At 40.8% G+C, this 17710-nt stretch overlaps 1 protein-coding gene across 2 annotated transcripts in view; it reads left to right on the top strand.

Moving 5' to 3' along the window:
• The window catches only part of lg9h8orf34 (linkage group 9 C8orf34 homolog), a 72148-nt gene that overhangs the window by 30006 nt on the left and 24432 nt on the right, over nt 1-17710 (top strand). For both annotated transcript variants that reach the window (XM_004546635.3, XM_004546634.3), the window contains 3 exons: nt 11369-11504; nt 16517-16602; nt 16701-16774. In XM_004546635.3, the coding sequence (XP_004546692.1) occupies nt 11369-11504; nt 16517-16602; nt 16701-16774 (296 nt within the window). The remainder of the gene's footprint in view (nt 1-11368; nt 11505-16516; nt 16603-16700; nt 16775-17710) is intronic.

Genomic DNA, 17710 nt, shown 5'->3' with positions numbered 1-17710 from the left:
AACTGGATGTTTTTCTTTTCTTTTTTCTTTTTTTCCTCTAGTACCTGGATAAGGAGCTTATGAGAAAATAATAGGATCGCCTTGGAATGGCTTACAGTACTGCTAGCCAAGGTTTTCCCGATGTAATACAATTATAAAAAACCAAATACGCGTGACTCGAGTTTGATTTGTTTTGTTCACATTGTTCCAAAAGGAGAAAATAAAATCAGCTTAGAGGTTGCAGTCTTGTTGATTCTCTGGTAGTTCTCAGGGATGACACTGTGTTTTCCCAGTTGTTTTCATTAGTTCTGCGCTTAATATTCACCACAGTCCAAACCATATTTAAAATGAATATGACTCACATGTTATTGTGTAACCATGGAAAATGTCAAAATTCTAGCTTTTGCTAGGCAGTGGAACCGCAGCAATATAGTGAACCCAAGCAAGAAACAAGCTGAGTTCAGTGTGTGGGGAGAAACACCCTGTTTTTTGGCCTTGCAGTGTTATTTTATGGTAAGTTAATGAGACGCGTTAGCCAGTTCCCCGCTGTAAGGTTACTGTTGTTGTCATCCGTGGTGGAAGTATTCCATTTCAGGAGGCAAGCTGATTGAATTCTCAAATTCCATTTTTATTAATATGTGCAGAGAATATGTTTGATTTACATGAACTCAGGCGATGAAAAACAAACTTTATTGTAGAAAAAAAAGGGAAAAAAACATTTTCAATAGGACGTATTGTGTATTTAACTCTGCAGCAACATAAAGTCTAAAATACTTTATACTTAAAAGACTGTAAGGCTGTTTGGGCCAGAATGCATTTCACACACATACACACTTCCATTGTTGCAAAGGGTAACTGAGCCTCCAGTGTAAAAAAAATACTAATATATGACATATCATCAGACCACCCCTTCACGAGCCAGCAGACCCTTTCAGTATGTGAACCCGCTCTGGCGTGAATCCTGAAACGGGAGAGGAGAAGAGTAGCTTTACCTGCGCTCGCCGAGTTACAGCGACACTGAAGATTTGACGTTGACAAGATGAGCGCATGATAAAGCTCTGTCTGATCTTTGATACACATAGACTTAAGCGCAGACTGGTGGATGAGATACAATAGCTGTGTGTGGCTCTTTTGTTGGTGTTACAGCTTCCTTTCATGAAGTGCTGCCTGCAGTACAATAGCTCAGTGTTTTGTAGAAAATAAAATAGGTGTGGAAAAGTGAGCAATGTTTTTCATTATCTCGACTTTCTTCCTGAAATTTAAGGGCTGATAGCAGTTAGTTGAAACATGCACAGATTCAACAAGGTGCTGGAAATATTTTGGTTCATATTGACATGATAGCATACAGTTGTTGCCGATTTGTTGGCTACACATACAGGATGTGACTTTCCCATTCCACTACATCCCAGAGGTGACTGGATCTGACAGGATCTGGTGACCATGGAGGCGATTTGAGTACAGTGAACTCGTTGTCCTGTTTCTTTGAAGCACTTTGACATGATTTGAACTTTGTGACATGGTGTCTTATCCTGCTGAAATAAGCAGTTAGTCTGTGGTGTTTAACTGATGCACAGTCACTAATGAGTGAAATGTGTGCTACAATATCCCCAGCATCATTACACCACCACCACTAGCTTGAACCATCGACCGGCGGGATGGATCCATGCTTTCATGTTGTTTACACCAAATTCTGAATTTTGCAGCAGAACTCTCACTAAGCTAGACGACATCTTTCCACTCTTCTATTCTCCAATTTTGGTGAGCCTTGTGAGTCGTAGGAGTTGCACCCGGTGTGGGCCTCTGTAGCCCATCTGCTTCAACGTTTGACGTTTTGTCCTTTAAGAGATGCTCTTCTGCGTACATTTGTTTAATAAGTGACTTGAAGCAGCATTCTGAGTCACTTAAATCACCTTTAGCCCTCATTCTGATCTTCAGTTTAAACTTCAGCAGGTTGCCTTGACCCTGTCTACATGCCTAAATGTATTGAGTATATATTGATTACATTTTTGTGTCAAAAAGAAGGTGAACAGGGGTACATAATAAAATGGCCAGTGAATGAATGCTAGCATGGCCAGAGCAACAGTTTTTTTGTATGTTTTATCCTGGAAAAAACAAACCAGTTTTTATTTTATTTATTTTATTCTGGTAGTCTAAATTTGTACATTGTACATTGTATGTATGCAAAATTAACATTGGTGTGCATTAAAAAAAGTATTTTCTTTGTATAAGTACACTACTTTTAGTTACTTTCTATGATTTTTAAAGATCACCGTTAATATCATCCTACCTATGTTAATACAAGTTGCTGTACTAGAAGGACTGCTGTGTTGACTGAGGTCAGTTAAGATTTCCAGTTTCCTGATACCATCAGGAAAGACCTCCTGCAACGCACACCACATGCAGACACACTTTAATCACCGCCATTTGTTATGTTGATTGAAAATTTCAGGACCCCAAGAGGCAAGACGCACACACTGAAGTTAGCAATGATTAAAAGTAGCTTGTTGTGAATAGTCAGGTAATTGGAGTGGATGGATCTTTGAAGATGGAGCGTGCAGCCCTGAGGGGAAAACTGAGTTGTCAGGTGGGCAGACGGAGAGCGAGCTGAGGCTGAATTCTCTTGTAGAAAACGACTTGTGAACTGGAACAGATATACAAGATGGGGATGAACTTATAAAAACAGTCATACACAATCACTGGCGAATAGTCCGGGACGAAGGTGTCGTGCATAAAACTCACAAACTGAAGGACAACAAGAGAGACTGTAAATAAACAGGAGACATAAAAAGTAAGAGAACAAAGAGGAAACAGAGAAAGAGGAGGAGGTACAGCCGGTTCATGATACCATTGCTTCCCTCATCTTTGCCCAAACAACTAAAGACACAACAGTTGCCCTGGACACGATGTAAACCAACAAAAACAAAGCTGTATCATCGCGGTGCTTCGAGAGGAGGAGGTAAATGAGATCATATATGTCAGTAGCATAAGCTGCTGAAACAGTAAATCTTTCGCTTGGACGCTTGAAAGGACTGTGCTCACCTCTGAAGGTTTTGCTGGCCTGATGGCGAAAAGAATGTCCCCATTAAAAGCGTAACTGCGCCCAATTTGATGCCTGTAAAAGTCTCCACAGTGCAGATGGATACGTTAATCGAGGGGCAAATTGCTGCGGTATTATGGTGGTATTACTGGAAGCAATTACCAATAGGCAAGTAGACTGTTGCGATTATGCTATAAATCTAGAGGTAGTCATTACGCAGAGCATAGCCTAATAACAGCCAGCGTACGTACCTCCTGTGTGCATAAGCGCCTTAGATGAGCAGATTATTCGAATGGAAACGAGCTGAACTGATACAGTGAAGCTGTATTGTGACTACTGTTGCTAGACGGGGCCAAAAGATGATAGATAGGTGCGCAAGTATGTAATCTGTAGAAAGCGTTGTTATCTAGACTGGCAGATAAAGCAGTTGTGTGAATAGATCCATTGTGTTAGTAGAGGCAACCGGCTAAACACGCCAGCGTTTTCTGGCTCGTGCTGAGAAGAAGTTTACCTGATAGAGTTATAGACTTGATGACACTGTGCAGTAATTATTAGAGTGTTAATATTTTAATGACTGAATACAACTGTGTCTGTGCATTTCTTGGTGAAGTTATTTAAAACTATGTTGCTGTATCTATGGAGTTATCAAAAACAAGCAGTGATCTCCAAAAGGAGCTTTCAGCTCAAATGAATGTATTGCTTGTATGGTGCTACCTACCACATTATTCCATCACTCATCTTTGATATTTTAATAGCTGTTTCTCAGTAATTTCTCCTATTTGCTTCTTGCCTAGGCACACTTCTCTCTGAGTGATTAACGTCATTGTTTTGAGCTGTAGATGGCAACCTTGCTCTTGGCAGACAGATGTTTCCATGTATTTTTATTATGTAGTACATGTGAAATGCTTTCTTGACGATCAAGTCCTGTTAATTTTGAAATATGTGTAATAAAACACCAATAAAGAGTCTTTATCCCAGTATAATGACTGGGATCGTAATCCATCAATACATCAAGCTTGGCCGTGTCTACGCTGACGTCCTAATCTCAGCGATATTTGCGGTTAGAAAGCGAGTTAAAAGGAGGTTTGCACCAGGTCTGTGATGAGACTTTCCACAGGCCTCACTGAGCTGTGATGTTACCCCGCTCATGTGTGTCCCCCATCTGATTCTGATCAGGGTTTTTACTGCTGCGCTCTGAGCTGCGAGGGCTTGGAGCCTAACAGGCGTATTTTTAGGCCAGGAGAGGAGGGGGTCGTGGGGGAGAGGGTGCTATTGAAAGCTGAGACATAATTATAAAATGTAAGATGGAATATTGTTTTTATTACAAAGCCAAACAAATGTGTCTTTGTCGCGAATCACATCAAAGGTGTCTGTGTGACGACTAACCACTGAGTGGAGGCATGGTGCTTGAGGTTTAATGAAACACAAATGCTGGCTGTGTGTGTGTGTGTGTGTGTGTGTGTGTGTGTGTGTGTGTGTGTGTGTGTGTGTGTGTGTGTGTGTGTGTGTGAGGCCAGCAAAAGTGTGGGGTCTGCAAGTGTCACTGTATGTGTTGCCGTGCGCCTTTTTTATCTGTAAGTTTGAGTATGTTGCTCACACATGTGCGTCCCCGTCTGTGAGTAAGCGCAGCTTTTCAACTGCGCACCGTAAGGAGCGAGGCATGTGTCACATAGACTATTAATTAGAGCCCAGTGTTTTGTGGTTACCTGTCACCACTGCTCATGAAAGAATGGAAAATTCAATTATTTCACATCGATGAGACCCAATAATTCACAGCACTTGATGAAACGCCATGGATTCTATGTGGGAGATGGAGCGTGTGTGTGCCTTCCCTCCATGTGTGAGGTTGAGCTGATTCCACCCATTACATCTGTCAGCGCATCATCTGAGAAGGTGTATATTATGTTATTTGTGAAGCTAGTGTGCTAATTATGACTTCAGCTCTTTTTTTAGCCTAGGAAGAGTAGGAAAGAGACAGCCAGTCCGTCGCTATCCAAACAACGTGAAATTACATGGAAACTTAGAGATAGACAAGTTCTCTTTATCTGCGTGCTTTGCTCGTCTCCTTTCCTTCCCTACTGTAGCGCAAGTGAGTGATTGCGGCACGGAATTCCTGAGCGCTTGGGCCTTTTGTTGGGATTGCATCGCTTGAATAGTTTCCGTTCCTCTCCCACCATACTCCACCCCAGTGTAGATCCATTTTATTTATCTGCCGTGTCATCGTCAGACGAGGGGGGAGAGCACGCATGGCTGCCCTGGTGCCTGGGGAGTGAAAATGTGACAGGGCTGACAAACAGGCGAGTGTGGACAGACGTTTGTTGTGTCTAGACTGAGGCCCATGAGGCTGTCCTGGTCTTTGGGTAAACTAGTCTCACAGGAGGCACATTGTAAACTTATCATAGTGTTATTGTGCGGGATACATGCTGGGCTCTGCTGTGAACGTGGGGAGTACCCATGTCTTTTACACAACACAAGAAAATAACATTTACACACACATAATGTACTATTCTTTTGATCTTCAGCTTGAAGTTGGGTATTAACTTAAGAAAAGTTAAAGAAGTATAGCTTGTGTGATGTGTAATAATCATAGACTGTATGTCAAAGATGGACACAACCACTATGATGTCACCAGTTGAGTAATTTGTTACACTAATTGTTACGTTGAACTGAAACACATTGTCACATAATTACCAGTTAGCAATATAAACTTACAGGTCCACACACTAATAGAAATCCCTAATTGTAATGAAGACACAGATGGGATGTTTTAGTTTTTATGTATGAACACAAAACTGACAGCACAAAGCAAATCCTTGGCTAGCTTCTTGTTAGACTGCTGTCTGTGCAGACAGACAGTTTTGTTAGCAGTATAATGCAGTTGTTTCACCATCATGATCTTGTCCTTCTGTGCAATAAAAATAAAAGTAAAAAATAAATAAAAATAAAAGTAATATCTGTCTGTGGTGGAATGTCTCCATTCCTCAAAAGCTATAGATCACTCCACCATTTTCCTCCTCCCAGCACAAAAACTGAAATCAGTAATGAAAGTCTACAGGAAGAAAAAAGAACCTTAATCTAATGTAATGCAAGTAATGAAATACTTGTAATGTACTTTCTGAATTTAGTACAGTAACGCATTACATTGTTATTTTAAAAATTCAATTGTTATTTTGTCATTTAAAACAAAACTTGTTGACCTTATTTTGGTTTAAAATGCTAAGTTATCAGCTAACGCTAGCAAGCTAGGTTAGCAAGCTGCATCCATAGACTGAAGGGGTGTGGTGCACAGACATGGAAACAGGATAATTAGCGCTAATTAACAGTCTAATGAAGTACTATAATTCCAACATGTTGGGCATGCTGTAATGCACAGCAAGCATATTATTTTTCAGATAATTGCATTAAAAATGCTCCAGAAGGTGCCAACAAAACAAACACAGCTGCGAGTCCTCTGTTCAGTTACTCTAATTAGCGGAGGTGAAGCCTACCCATATGGAAAAGATATATATAAATCTTATAAAGTTTGTATCTGTCTTGTGTGAAACTTGTATGAAAAGCATACAAGAGTGAAAACAGATATAAGATCCCTTGAAAAATTATATAATGAAACTTGTATGTTTTGGATACTTACTAAAACAATGTATGAAAGTAATGAGAAAGTGGCCACTTTCATGAGTAAATCATGTAAGCCTTATATGATTTACTCATGAAAGTGGCCACTTTCATGAGTAATCACATATAAGTTTTTACTATTTCTTTTCCATATGGGTAGCAAAGGGTTACTGGTGCTTTTCTGCTTGGAGTTTGCATGTTCTTTGTGTGCCTGTTAGGGCTTCTACCACATACTCCAGCTTCCTCCCAGAGTCCTAAGACATGTATGGTGTTAGTTTAAATGATTCTATATTGGTCGTGCAGTAGATGTGAGTGTGAGAGCGAATACAATAGACTGGCAGCCTGTCCAGAGTGTACCCCTCCTCTCATCCTAAGACAGCTGGGAAAGGATCCAGCTTCTTTGCATAATTGCTTTAGAAGATAGATGGATGGATGCGTCTTTAAAAAAGTCACCCATTGTATGAGTGTTGTAAACAATTAAATCATTTGTAGACGATAAAGTAAATTTTCTATTCTGGCTGTAAAAATGTTACAGCCTCATGTGGCCATTAGAGGAACTGCAGTTTTTGGCACTTTTGTTGGCTTGATGATAATTCATTCAGTGTCACTTGAATTTCTGTGTTAACAGTATAGGTGGTATATGTAACACTTTTTTTTTATTTGTGTGTAGAACAGCTGTTACCGTTAAATACAACTTTAAATGTTTTCATATATATTGTTTCCAGACATATGCTATTTTTTTTTTGTCCCAACACAAAAAGTCCTTTTGCAAATTAAATATTAATTGGTGTCATACTCTATGAGTTTGCGTGCGGGATGACAAAAATCAAATTTTCCTGACTAATAAACAGTTTCTGCTGTCATATTCAGACCTCAAGCCCAGCTTATAAAAGGACTCATATATAATGTTAACACCCAAACCTTATCCCACGGGATACAAATTCATCATTTTAGCGCTCCATGCACAGGCCTTCCTCAGAGATAGGATGGTGTCAACACAGAAATCTGTCACTTCTCTCCACGGAAAGTTGGATTCAGCGTGAGGGCCGACATGGATGCAGTTCAGACTGCTGTTGCACAGATGAAGGGAAACACCCTCCTTCAAAGCCTGTTCCTGGCAAGACAAAACTTTAAGTCACGAAAGAACTGTTTGTTTTCTAAAAGCCATCTTTGTCATTTATGCAGTTTATTTCTGAGAGCTAATAAGGACACCAAAATGCGCACCCATAGAACAGCTACAGTCGGGGCAGCTAGCGGCAGGTCTTCACGCTGATTCAGTTTTGTAGTAGGTCAGCAATTTTTGCTGCTTCACTTTCATGCACGCACATGCTCATAAACTCAATTTTTTTAAAAACTCTTTACTTTCCATTTGCAGTTCTTGATATTGTCTGCATATGCTAGTTTCCTGTGCTTTTGGCAGGTCAAGTTCAGGTTTGGTGACTCATTTCAGAATGTTTGAGCTTCTCTTGCATTTCATTTAGCCGCAGTTTAATCAGTTTTTTTTGTGTGTAAGATGCAGACAAAAATTTCGTTTATCTCAGTAACCACTAAGTGCCTGAGATTGGAGTCCTCTTTCTTCAGGCAGAGGTCTCGCTTCCTTACTGTGTCATGTTATTTTGACCAGAAGGAAACAAGTTGAAAAGACAAAATGGGAGTTGAAGTGACAAGCAGCTGTGCATACCGAGGTCATGTTCATTTTTCAGGGTCAGAACTGGTCCCTGTTATTCTTTTAGTGTTTCATGAAAGCTGCAGTCTCACAAGTGAATATTTCCAAGTGTCAGCTAATGATTTGTACCACAGGCTGTGACCCAAAGAAAATCCGGCATGCCATGTTAGTCAGTTGCCGAAAGAACGGATGGAAGTGTGAATGGATGAAGAGAAAATAGGAAAAGAGTGAAGACCCAAAACGGAGCAGTTCCCACGACCAGAAAATTGCTCAAATTGCTGGTGGCTCCCTTTGTCCCCACCCCTCCAATGCATTCCATGATGAATGGGACATTTAATATTGCGCTGCTTAAGGGTATCGCTGGAGTGTATCCTATCTGTCCTTCACTAAACACTAAAACAGCCCTTTTTCTCTGGCAGTGTGGAATTGAGCAACATATTATCAAATGTAGAAGAAAACCAAAAAACTTTGCAAAAGATTTTAACATAATTTTAGACAAGGGTTTTACTGACAAGGTAACTTTAAAATTGCTTTGTTTCTTTGATGCTGGGACATATTTTCAACACATTCTGTGCCACGACCAACACATAAGTTCTGCTTCTTAAGAGAATGTGGTTGTGTATTTTACATATTTCTGAAACCATGAAAACATTTACTTTTTATGACGGCAAACAAGTGGGAATAAACAAACCAATAAAAGAGAAGAGAGCTCATAAAGGCTACTGGTTATACAGTTAGACAGTCAAAGCTGGCATGTGCAGAGGAGGGATAGTGGACGAAGTGGACAAAGGATGCTAAATGTGGAGCTGCCAGACAGGAGAAGAGGAAAATCTCAAAGGAAACTCATGGATGTAATGAAGGAGGAGATGCAGAGGGATAGGGTGAGGTGGAGGCAGTTGATCTGTGTGATTTCAGTAGCGTTTCTGTGGATATAAATATGTATTTTTGTGTGCTAAAGAAATGCTTTGTTTTAACCAGCTCTTAACAGGACTAACTATGGCCACTGAGGCTGTGACAATGTAGTGCTGTGGCACGCTAATACATGCATTGTTGGCTAATATCAGAGTGCAATTCAAAACGACAAAACAGGTTTAAAAATTGAAATGAATATTCACAGTATCACCTTTTCCCTTTTAGTCACTCGCAGACAAATGCAGGAATACAAATGACTTAACATGCCAGAATTCAATCCCTCTTTATTTTAGTGTTATTTAGCCAGTATTTCAATATTTAATTTGAAATGGTGTCAAAATTCAACAGTTTGAAAAGATCTGCAAAATACGTGCAAATAACTCTACTCTGAATACATTTTACAGCATTTGGACTAACTGTAAGTAACTAAAATGATACAGTGAATGACAGTCAGGTTAAGTTTGATCTTTTCTCCCAGGAGTATGACTATTCCTCTTTAACAACAAACTGTGCATGTAATATTTCTTGAGGGGCATCCTTCATAACAAGGCTTTCTGACTACAGGATGTCACAGACAGCAACCCCAGTGCATAACTACAATTAAAGTTGAAAAAAAAAAAAGCTGCAGAATTGCAGATCAGGCATGTAGTTGACAGTGGGAATGTTTCTAGGAATTGTTTTGTGAAAGGTGATGCTCTGAATACTTTTCATTCCTTTTTAAAATGTAGCTAGAGGCAGTTGTTTGTGACATAACACTAAAAATCTATTAACTGCCATCTGTCCTGACTTTCTTTTACGTAGCAGGTCAGGATAGGTGGATAACAAATACGACCGAAGGATGACTTTTAGCCATCTTGTTGCAATGATTTCACACAAAGGGGAGAAGAGACAGATGAGATTTTCTGGCTTTGTGCCGCGCTGATGGATGGAGCAAGAGAGTTCTCATGAGCAAGTGTCATCCAATCTAATCCAGGTGATTAGTCATGCATTCTCCTCTTTCAAGGTGTGAGGCCCATTATTTCTCCCCCCCCCCCTCAACCAGGGGCCAGGTAATGTAATCGCAAAATGAAAAGTATCACTGTTGGTTTCAAGTAACTAGACACACAGATACGCAGACAGTCAGGCACGTACTGTGCTACGTGTATACGAGCAGAAACAATGGCAGCGAGAAGCTCGAGTACACTGTCTGGCCTGAAGGTGACCTCCGCCCCCTCACCCCAATTGGCAAAGCTCAGATATTCATCTGGGCTGAGAAAAATGGGAGAAATATTGTTATGGTGACCGTTCAAAATGTTGATTTAAACATTTAAAAAACTTGAACAGCACATTTCAGAGAGGAAGACGCCAAAACACCCGCACGCTATTCGTTCTCACGGAAAGGACCGTGACACGGAAAATACTGCAGTATGTTTTATCTCTTGGGGATGCACTCAAAACCAAAATGGACTGGCTGATTCAGACTCTCCCCTTTGATACTAGAATTGTATTAATGGACAGTTTAAAGTCTGTAACTATTCAACATCACCACTGTTTTTTTTCATAAATCATGTTACTGGTGTGATTTATTCCTCTGTGGTGTTTGTCCTCTGTCTATTAAAGACATTTGTAGTGCGCTCTGTGTCTTATATACTTCTTTAGAGACAGAGGGGAGAAAGTCTATGTGTGTGTGTGCTCTGCAACTGTTTGCTCTTCAGGACACAGTAAGAGATCAGACAAAACCCAGTTTTCCACCTCTCCATCACCCTTTCCTTCCATCTTACCACTCGTTTTTTCTCCATATTGTTCTTTGTCCAGTTCAGCTTGTTAACCTTCCTGTTTCTGTGCAGGAATAATGCGGTCCTGTCATCACCTTGTTAAAATCATTCCTCATAACAAAGTGTTATTCATGTGAACTTTATGATTCTGCACTTTTTTGTGGATCCATGCCTATGGAGTGTGTGTGAAGCAGCACAGCAGCAGGGCTAAGCCGAGTGTCTATTTACTGTGATGTGCTTGCTTGCTCGTTTGGCTCTTAGCAGACTGTCATCACAGGGGATCGTTAGTGGAGGGAGATACCAAAGTATGATTAATAACTGTCCTTTCTGTCTCTTGTTTTCACTCCATTTTCTTTGCTTTCCTTTCCCTGTTGCTGTTTCTCTGTGTTACTCCCTCTCTGCTCCCAGAGGACCTGGATGACCTGCGGATGGAGGGTGTGACAGGGCTGGTTCTATCCGGCAGTAAGTTCAGCCAAGGACGCAGCTCCTATCAGCCTGAACCACAGGCCAAAGTTACACTCAACATCTGCTCTAGGTGTGCCAGGTAAATGTTTCTACCTTCTCTTTTCTGGCACAGTGGACGGAGAATATACGCACAGTTCTGCCCCAAAGTTTGAAACGTCCGTGTTTTTACCTCTATAAAACATTAGTACTAATATGTGTGTATATATGTCTGTATGTACTCTGTCTTCTCAACAAACCTTTCACAAACATCTTCACACATGCAGTGGTTAATAACATGAATATGTTTTTAAAAGCATTTAATCGTCTTCATCGTTCTCCGTTTGCATTTGTTTCGCATGTCAGCATGGAGCTAGTCAAGTGTCTGGATCGTTTGTAGATTCCATTACAGTCTCAAAATGCCGCTCCATAAAACTTTTTTTTCTGGTAGCAGGGATGAACGGTGTTCCCTGTGGGAGCTGTCAGACAAGTAAAGATTTTAAGCTACGATGTGTACTACTCTATTACAAGACCAAATCAAACTGGTTCTCCTTAGAACTGAAAGAAAAAGCGAGGCTCAAGGGCACAACTGAGCAAAAGAACAACACAATCATTATAATACATCAGAATAGTTAGTTTAAAAAACAGACGTTTCATTTTTTTCTGCTTGCAACTTCATTTAATAGAACTAAAAAAGCCAGACTGTAGGGGTTGGTGAAAGGAGTAGTATACACCTCTGCATGAAGTCACGTGTTTTTGGAAATTTTTTTCATGGATTAACCTTTTCTTAGAAAAAGAATAGGCTGATGAATTTTACAATGATAGATTATTTATGACTAATGATAAATGATAGGATTGATACTTTGTTTCTATCCTCTAAGTTCAGTACATAGCCTGCTGAATGTGTAAAATAATTGCCTTGGATGAAAGAAATATACCTCAAACTTCATCTCATAAATCATGACACACTGCTCTCCCGTACATAAGGTGCGGCATTGGTATTGGTACGACATGGTCCTGGGTCTGTGTTTGTGTTGCTGGTTAATTAATATTCTTTGATTTAGTGTTATTCATGGTTCAGTTTCCTTGCTTTTCCATTTGTATTTCTAGTTCTCTTAGTTATTTTCTGCTTTGGTTATATTTATACATTCTAGTTTTTAGGGTTTTGTTACTGTGTCTCACACCTAAACATCCTTGTCTTTATGTTTCTCCTGTGTCTGTTTTGTGTGCTCTCTTTCTGTCTCCCCAGTCGGTCATGTTCCCATGTCTGTCTTCCCTGGTTCCACTGTCTAGTCCGTGTCTTAGTGTATGTTTCATGTTTCATGTTTTATTTTGATAGTCCCTTGTCCAGGGTTCAGCGTGTTCAGTTTTGCGTGTCTTTGCGTCTGATTAGTTCAGGCTGTGTTTCCTTCCTGTTTCCCACCGTCTCGTTATCCACTGTGTATTTAGTCCTCTGTCTTCCTCTGCCTGTTGTTGAATTGTTTGTTCAGCCACCCTGCTCATCTTCCCCCATGTTTACAAGTCTCAGGTTTTTCATGTCTCAGGTTTCAGGTCTTCATGTGCCATGCACTTAGTATTTAGTTGTTTTCCCAGTTTAGGTTTTTGTTGGTTTACTCTTTGTCTCCCTTTTGCTTTTTGTTTGCCTTTCATAGAGCCGTAAATAAAGGCTCGCTTTTAGTTCCTGTCCGTCTCCAGAGTCTGCCTTTGGATCCACTCTCTCGCCACTCCTCGTCTGTCTCTAGTGTTATTTACAACATTTTTTGAGTTTTGTAATAATATAAAACAGCTTTCCTTAAGAAAGTATAACCAGTTGAGAAGACTTGTTCTTTCTAGTAGTTAGGTAAATAGATTAATGCTGTTGCGATAACTGCTTATCTTAGCTTAAAGACTGGAGGCAGTAAATAGGTGACAAATAGCTGTTTTTCCAGGATTATGTTAAATTATTGCCCAAATCCAGGAAATTGCTCAGCTCTTAACCCCACGCAAAGCCACACTTACTGTTTTTTTCACTAGATAATCTCCTCATCAAAGTCTCAGCAAGAACTGAAACAAATTCATCTCCCAACTGAAATGCTAAACAATTTCTGTAAATTTTCCTCTACAGTTCATTTGTCAAAACTATACCGTAGCGCCTGCTGCATCCATTTTTTTCTTTCAAACATCCAACACTTCTTTCTTATCCTTTTCTTACCCTCCATTTCCTGTCTCTGCATTTGTATCAGAGGTAGCAGAGAATAATATCATATCTGAAGTCCATTCCAGTGTTGCTTGTTTTCACAAATCAGCTCTAGCGAGGATAATTGTCTCCATTATCACCCTCTCTCTTGTTATCACAGTTTTTCTCCTCAGACACATTTCCTGTTTCCCTCAGATTCACATCGTCAGTCTGGTGCTCAGATTTCTGAGTTTTGGGTGTGATACCGTAGGCAGGTGTGGGCAAAACTCTTCCTTGATGCCAGTCAAAGATAAACGGTATCTTCTTGATGAGACGCCAGGCACAAATCTGCCTGCACAGCCTCCACTGGTTGGGGTCTGGAATTTGTTTGTTTCAAACTCTTCTTTCATTCATGCAGCTTATCAATTTCGTTCCACACGCAGGCTGCGGGTTGTTGTCAAAGGTTTGTGCAGGAGGATGAAGGCTATCGCTGGATTTTTGTTGGCAGTTTATCGACTTGATGGTTTTAAGCGAGTTGTTTATACCTTTTGTCCCATGGTGGAATTAGTGGCAAAGCAAAGCAGCATCTGTATCTGGAGTCATTTTTGGCTCTTGTGAAGGTTTTTTTGTTACTGAAATGTCAAACATCTGTTCCCTTTCTCTGTCTTCCTTTATCCTTTCGGCTGAGGCCAAATTCTTGTTTTGTCCTCTTTAACCTGACCACCGAATCTTTCCCAAGTTTTATTGGCAAAGGAGCTGTGGTCTTTCAAAGTCATTTTTGAGTAGTCTAAGGGCCATAAACAGATCAGTAAGCTGGAAAAGTGCTGCACGCATGGCTTGCCCTTTGTGCTGTTTTGAGAAGACAGATTTCTCAAATTAGGGTTGTGCAGAAGTTCATACGTGCACAGACTCAGGTATTCATGGATGCACACATAAGGCAGCCTGGACACAGGTTTCAAACTGTCTACTTTTACCTTGATGAGATTCGCTGAAGCTTTAAAATTGTTCTTCAGAAAACTAACACGTGCATCTGTCCTTCAGCATCAGTGAGACTTGTAGAGATGTGAGAGATGTGACCTTGCAGTACTGCTCATGTTAGTTCATTTTAATATTGACATGACTGAGGGGAATCTTTGCAATATTTTATAACTCACACAAAGATACCAGAGGCTTGCTTGGCTCAGCAGGGAACTGTGAACACTGGCCCAAGCTGGATAAGCATTCCTCACATACCCGTCATCCCTCAGTCAGACACATTCGAATCCAGCTTCCCTTGTGTTTTTTTTACAGGTCAGTGAGGTCTATCAGTCTGCGCAAATGAGACCGAACCACTTGGCTCTACCATGCACTACCCCAAACCAGGAAATAGTGACACCTAATTTCACACCCACAGTGTGAAGGCGATAACTCCGTTCCCATTTGGGCACCATAATAAGAACAAAATGTCAACTTTGCATTGCAGGATCGCTTTTCTCTTTGAACTCACTGACCCCGTATTGAAACCGATCCCTGACTTCTAAGACACCTTCCCTTGCCAACGTCCTTTTCCGTCCCTTCTGTCCAGACACTGGCCACACCACCAAATGCTCCAGTCAGCCAGTGTGCCTCTTAACCAGCAGTGGCAGGTCTGAAAACATGCAGCTTCCAGTGGCTCTCTGCTGGTTGGTTGAAGTGCAAAATGCTGTGTGGCCTGTGTGTTGTGGCCACGTTTCTGCCTTTTGGGCTATAACTGTGGTCACACCAACATTTCATCCACCTCCCTTATTGGCCTGATCAGTTCATTTAAAGAGCATGTACTCCCGCCACAAAATCTCCTGTGTGCAAACGCATCCCAGATCTTAGGCCTGCTCTGAAGTAGCTGGCAGTGCGGTTTTAAGGAAATGGATAGATTTCCACAAACTTCTTTTGGACTTGTCGTTCTCATTAAATTAATTGCTTTCATATCAGGAATGCACTAGGGGAATTGTAGTCAAGACTTGCGGCTATGAGTAGCTTTTGTTCAGAGAATGGGAAGGCCTTTTGATAGTCATCTTGGGTACTTTTAATGGTCTTATAAAGACCATTAAAGAGGGGGGGAGACAAGGAGAGGGATGTCTAAAGAAGGAAAGAAATAGAATCCACTTTAAGAAGTTGCGCTGTGCCTTTAGTCTCGATGTAGAGGTAGAAACAAGGAGGCCCTGCAGCTGGGAATGCAGCTGTGCCATAAAGGCATAGGGATTGCTTTCCTTTCTCTTCTGCTAATGGTTGCTCTCATGACATGGAAACAGCATGAGGTATAAAGAATTTGATGCCAACGTGGTGCGTGCACAAATTTGACATATGATGTGATTTACAGTTACAGCTATAGTGAGTGTATAGAGCAATTTAGAAGAGCATAAATGCATTTAAATAGCATTTTTCTCTTCTTGCTGAAAGGTGAAACGAGAAAAGGCTGTTTGTCTTTCATTTGCAGTTTACTTCACTATCTCTGGGCAGCCCAAATCTTTTGCTACCTTAAGACAGCCAAATCTGTCAGACCCACTTCCCTTTCAGTCCACGGTGTTATCTTTAAAAAAAAGCAATAGGGGCTTGGAACACATTCTGATAAAAAACAGTAACTGAATGATGTCAGGGAAAAATAGTAGCTGCGTGCGGGTTTTTATTTTTTCTTCTTCATCTTCAGTTTTATGTTTTTATAAGCATAGGGATAGTGGAGGTGCTGCTGCCTGTGTACACATCGTCTATTCGTGCATTACTGTCGTTTCTTCATTATTATTCATATTTAATTTCAGCAAAAACAAAAAAGTTTGTGACCTGAAACCGACCTCCGTGCCGATCCAGATTTCGCCGAACGTTTCGCTAAACATTTCCTCATTGTATCATCACCTCAGACTGATTGAGGCTGGCTTTTTTTTGTTATCTGACTTTCAATGTCCAAACATGCGCTGCAGTGCAAGTTTATGTTGTGTGTTGTTTTCCAGGTTGCAGGGAGACACACTATCAGACAGCAGATCAGAAGAGGAGCATAGGCCACACATATCTGAACAAGCTGTACCTGATATATCTTGTAAGTTGCAGTTCATACTTAATATATAAAATCTTTATGCCGTTTCATTCTGCTTTATCCTTCCTTTTTCCCTCGTTTGTGCGTATCGTCTGGAGCAGCTCCTTTGCCCGGGTTGGACACAGTGGCGGGACGACTCCAGGAATGCGACACCTTATCTCAGATGTCAGGCTCTGTAAGTGTCCTCCCTACATCCATCACCAAACAATTAAGATCGCTTTACAACCATCAATTACCTCGTCGCTCTCTCCTCCTCGACTGCTATTGTCTCAAAACCACCTCGAGCCCCTCGTTAACAGAACAAGGCCCGAGTAAAAGTGATCCATCTTCATGTGGGGATTTCAGCTTACACAACAGCTGATAGCGCTAAACAGCCCCAATTAAAACTCTCCCTGCATCACTTTGCTTGCCTTTCACAGCTCTTGTGTGCAGTTTGAAAGGAATACACGAAAAGAATATCGAGCGACGTAACAGCCGCAGGAGATTTAGATGGGTTTGATAATGGATCTAAATATTTCTGGGTTACAGTAGGTACACAAAGGTTTGTTGAATAGCAAAGTGGCGTGATAAACCTCAGACGCTTCAGGGAAGAAATCTATAGTGGCCTTACGTGGCGCACACCAGACTCAGTCAAAGGCACATGCTGTTAATAAAGCATTCAGCTAAGACGCCGGTACCTTTGTATAATTACCTCTCCGAAAAGCCAATACCTTTTTTTTAAAAAATATAATTGCCCAATCTAAGTGTTAGACAAGGCTTTTTACTGCTTTTTTTTAAGAACGAAAGGAGCCAGTGCAGTGCTCCGTGTGTGGAGCAGATGCAGAGAGGCTCCAGACTAACTGGGAGCAGACCTTTAGAAACTGAAGGACTAAAGTAGTCGGAGCTCTGACGGATTTAGCCAAATACAATAGCCTCCATCCTGAAACTGTAGACATTTGGACCTTAACATGCCAGTCACACTAATTCCCAGCATTTTACAAGTGTTTTCTTTGACACAACGCACAGAAGGATTTAGAACCAAAAAGCTGAGGCTTGACCGCAACCAACACAGAGTAACAGAGTTTTAATAAATCTGGAAGAGTTAAGTCGATCAATTTAGCCTGTGCCTTTT

The sequence above is a fragment of the Maylandia zebra genome, linkage group LG9 (genome assembly GCF_041146795.1).
Source record: "Maylandia zebra isolate NMK-2024a linkage group LG9, Mzebra_GT3a, whole genome shotgun sequence".
NCBI lineage: Eukaryota > Metazoa > Chordata > Actinopteri > Cichliformes > Cichlidae > Maylandia > Maylandia zebra.
Note: the sequence above shows the minus strand (reverse complement) of the source record. Positions and strands in the feature narration are given on the sequence as shown.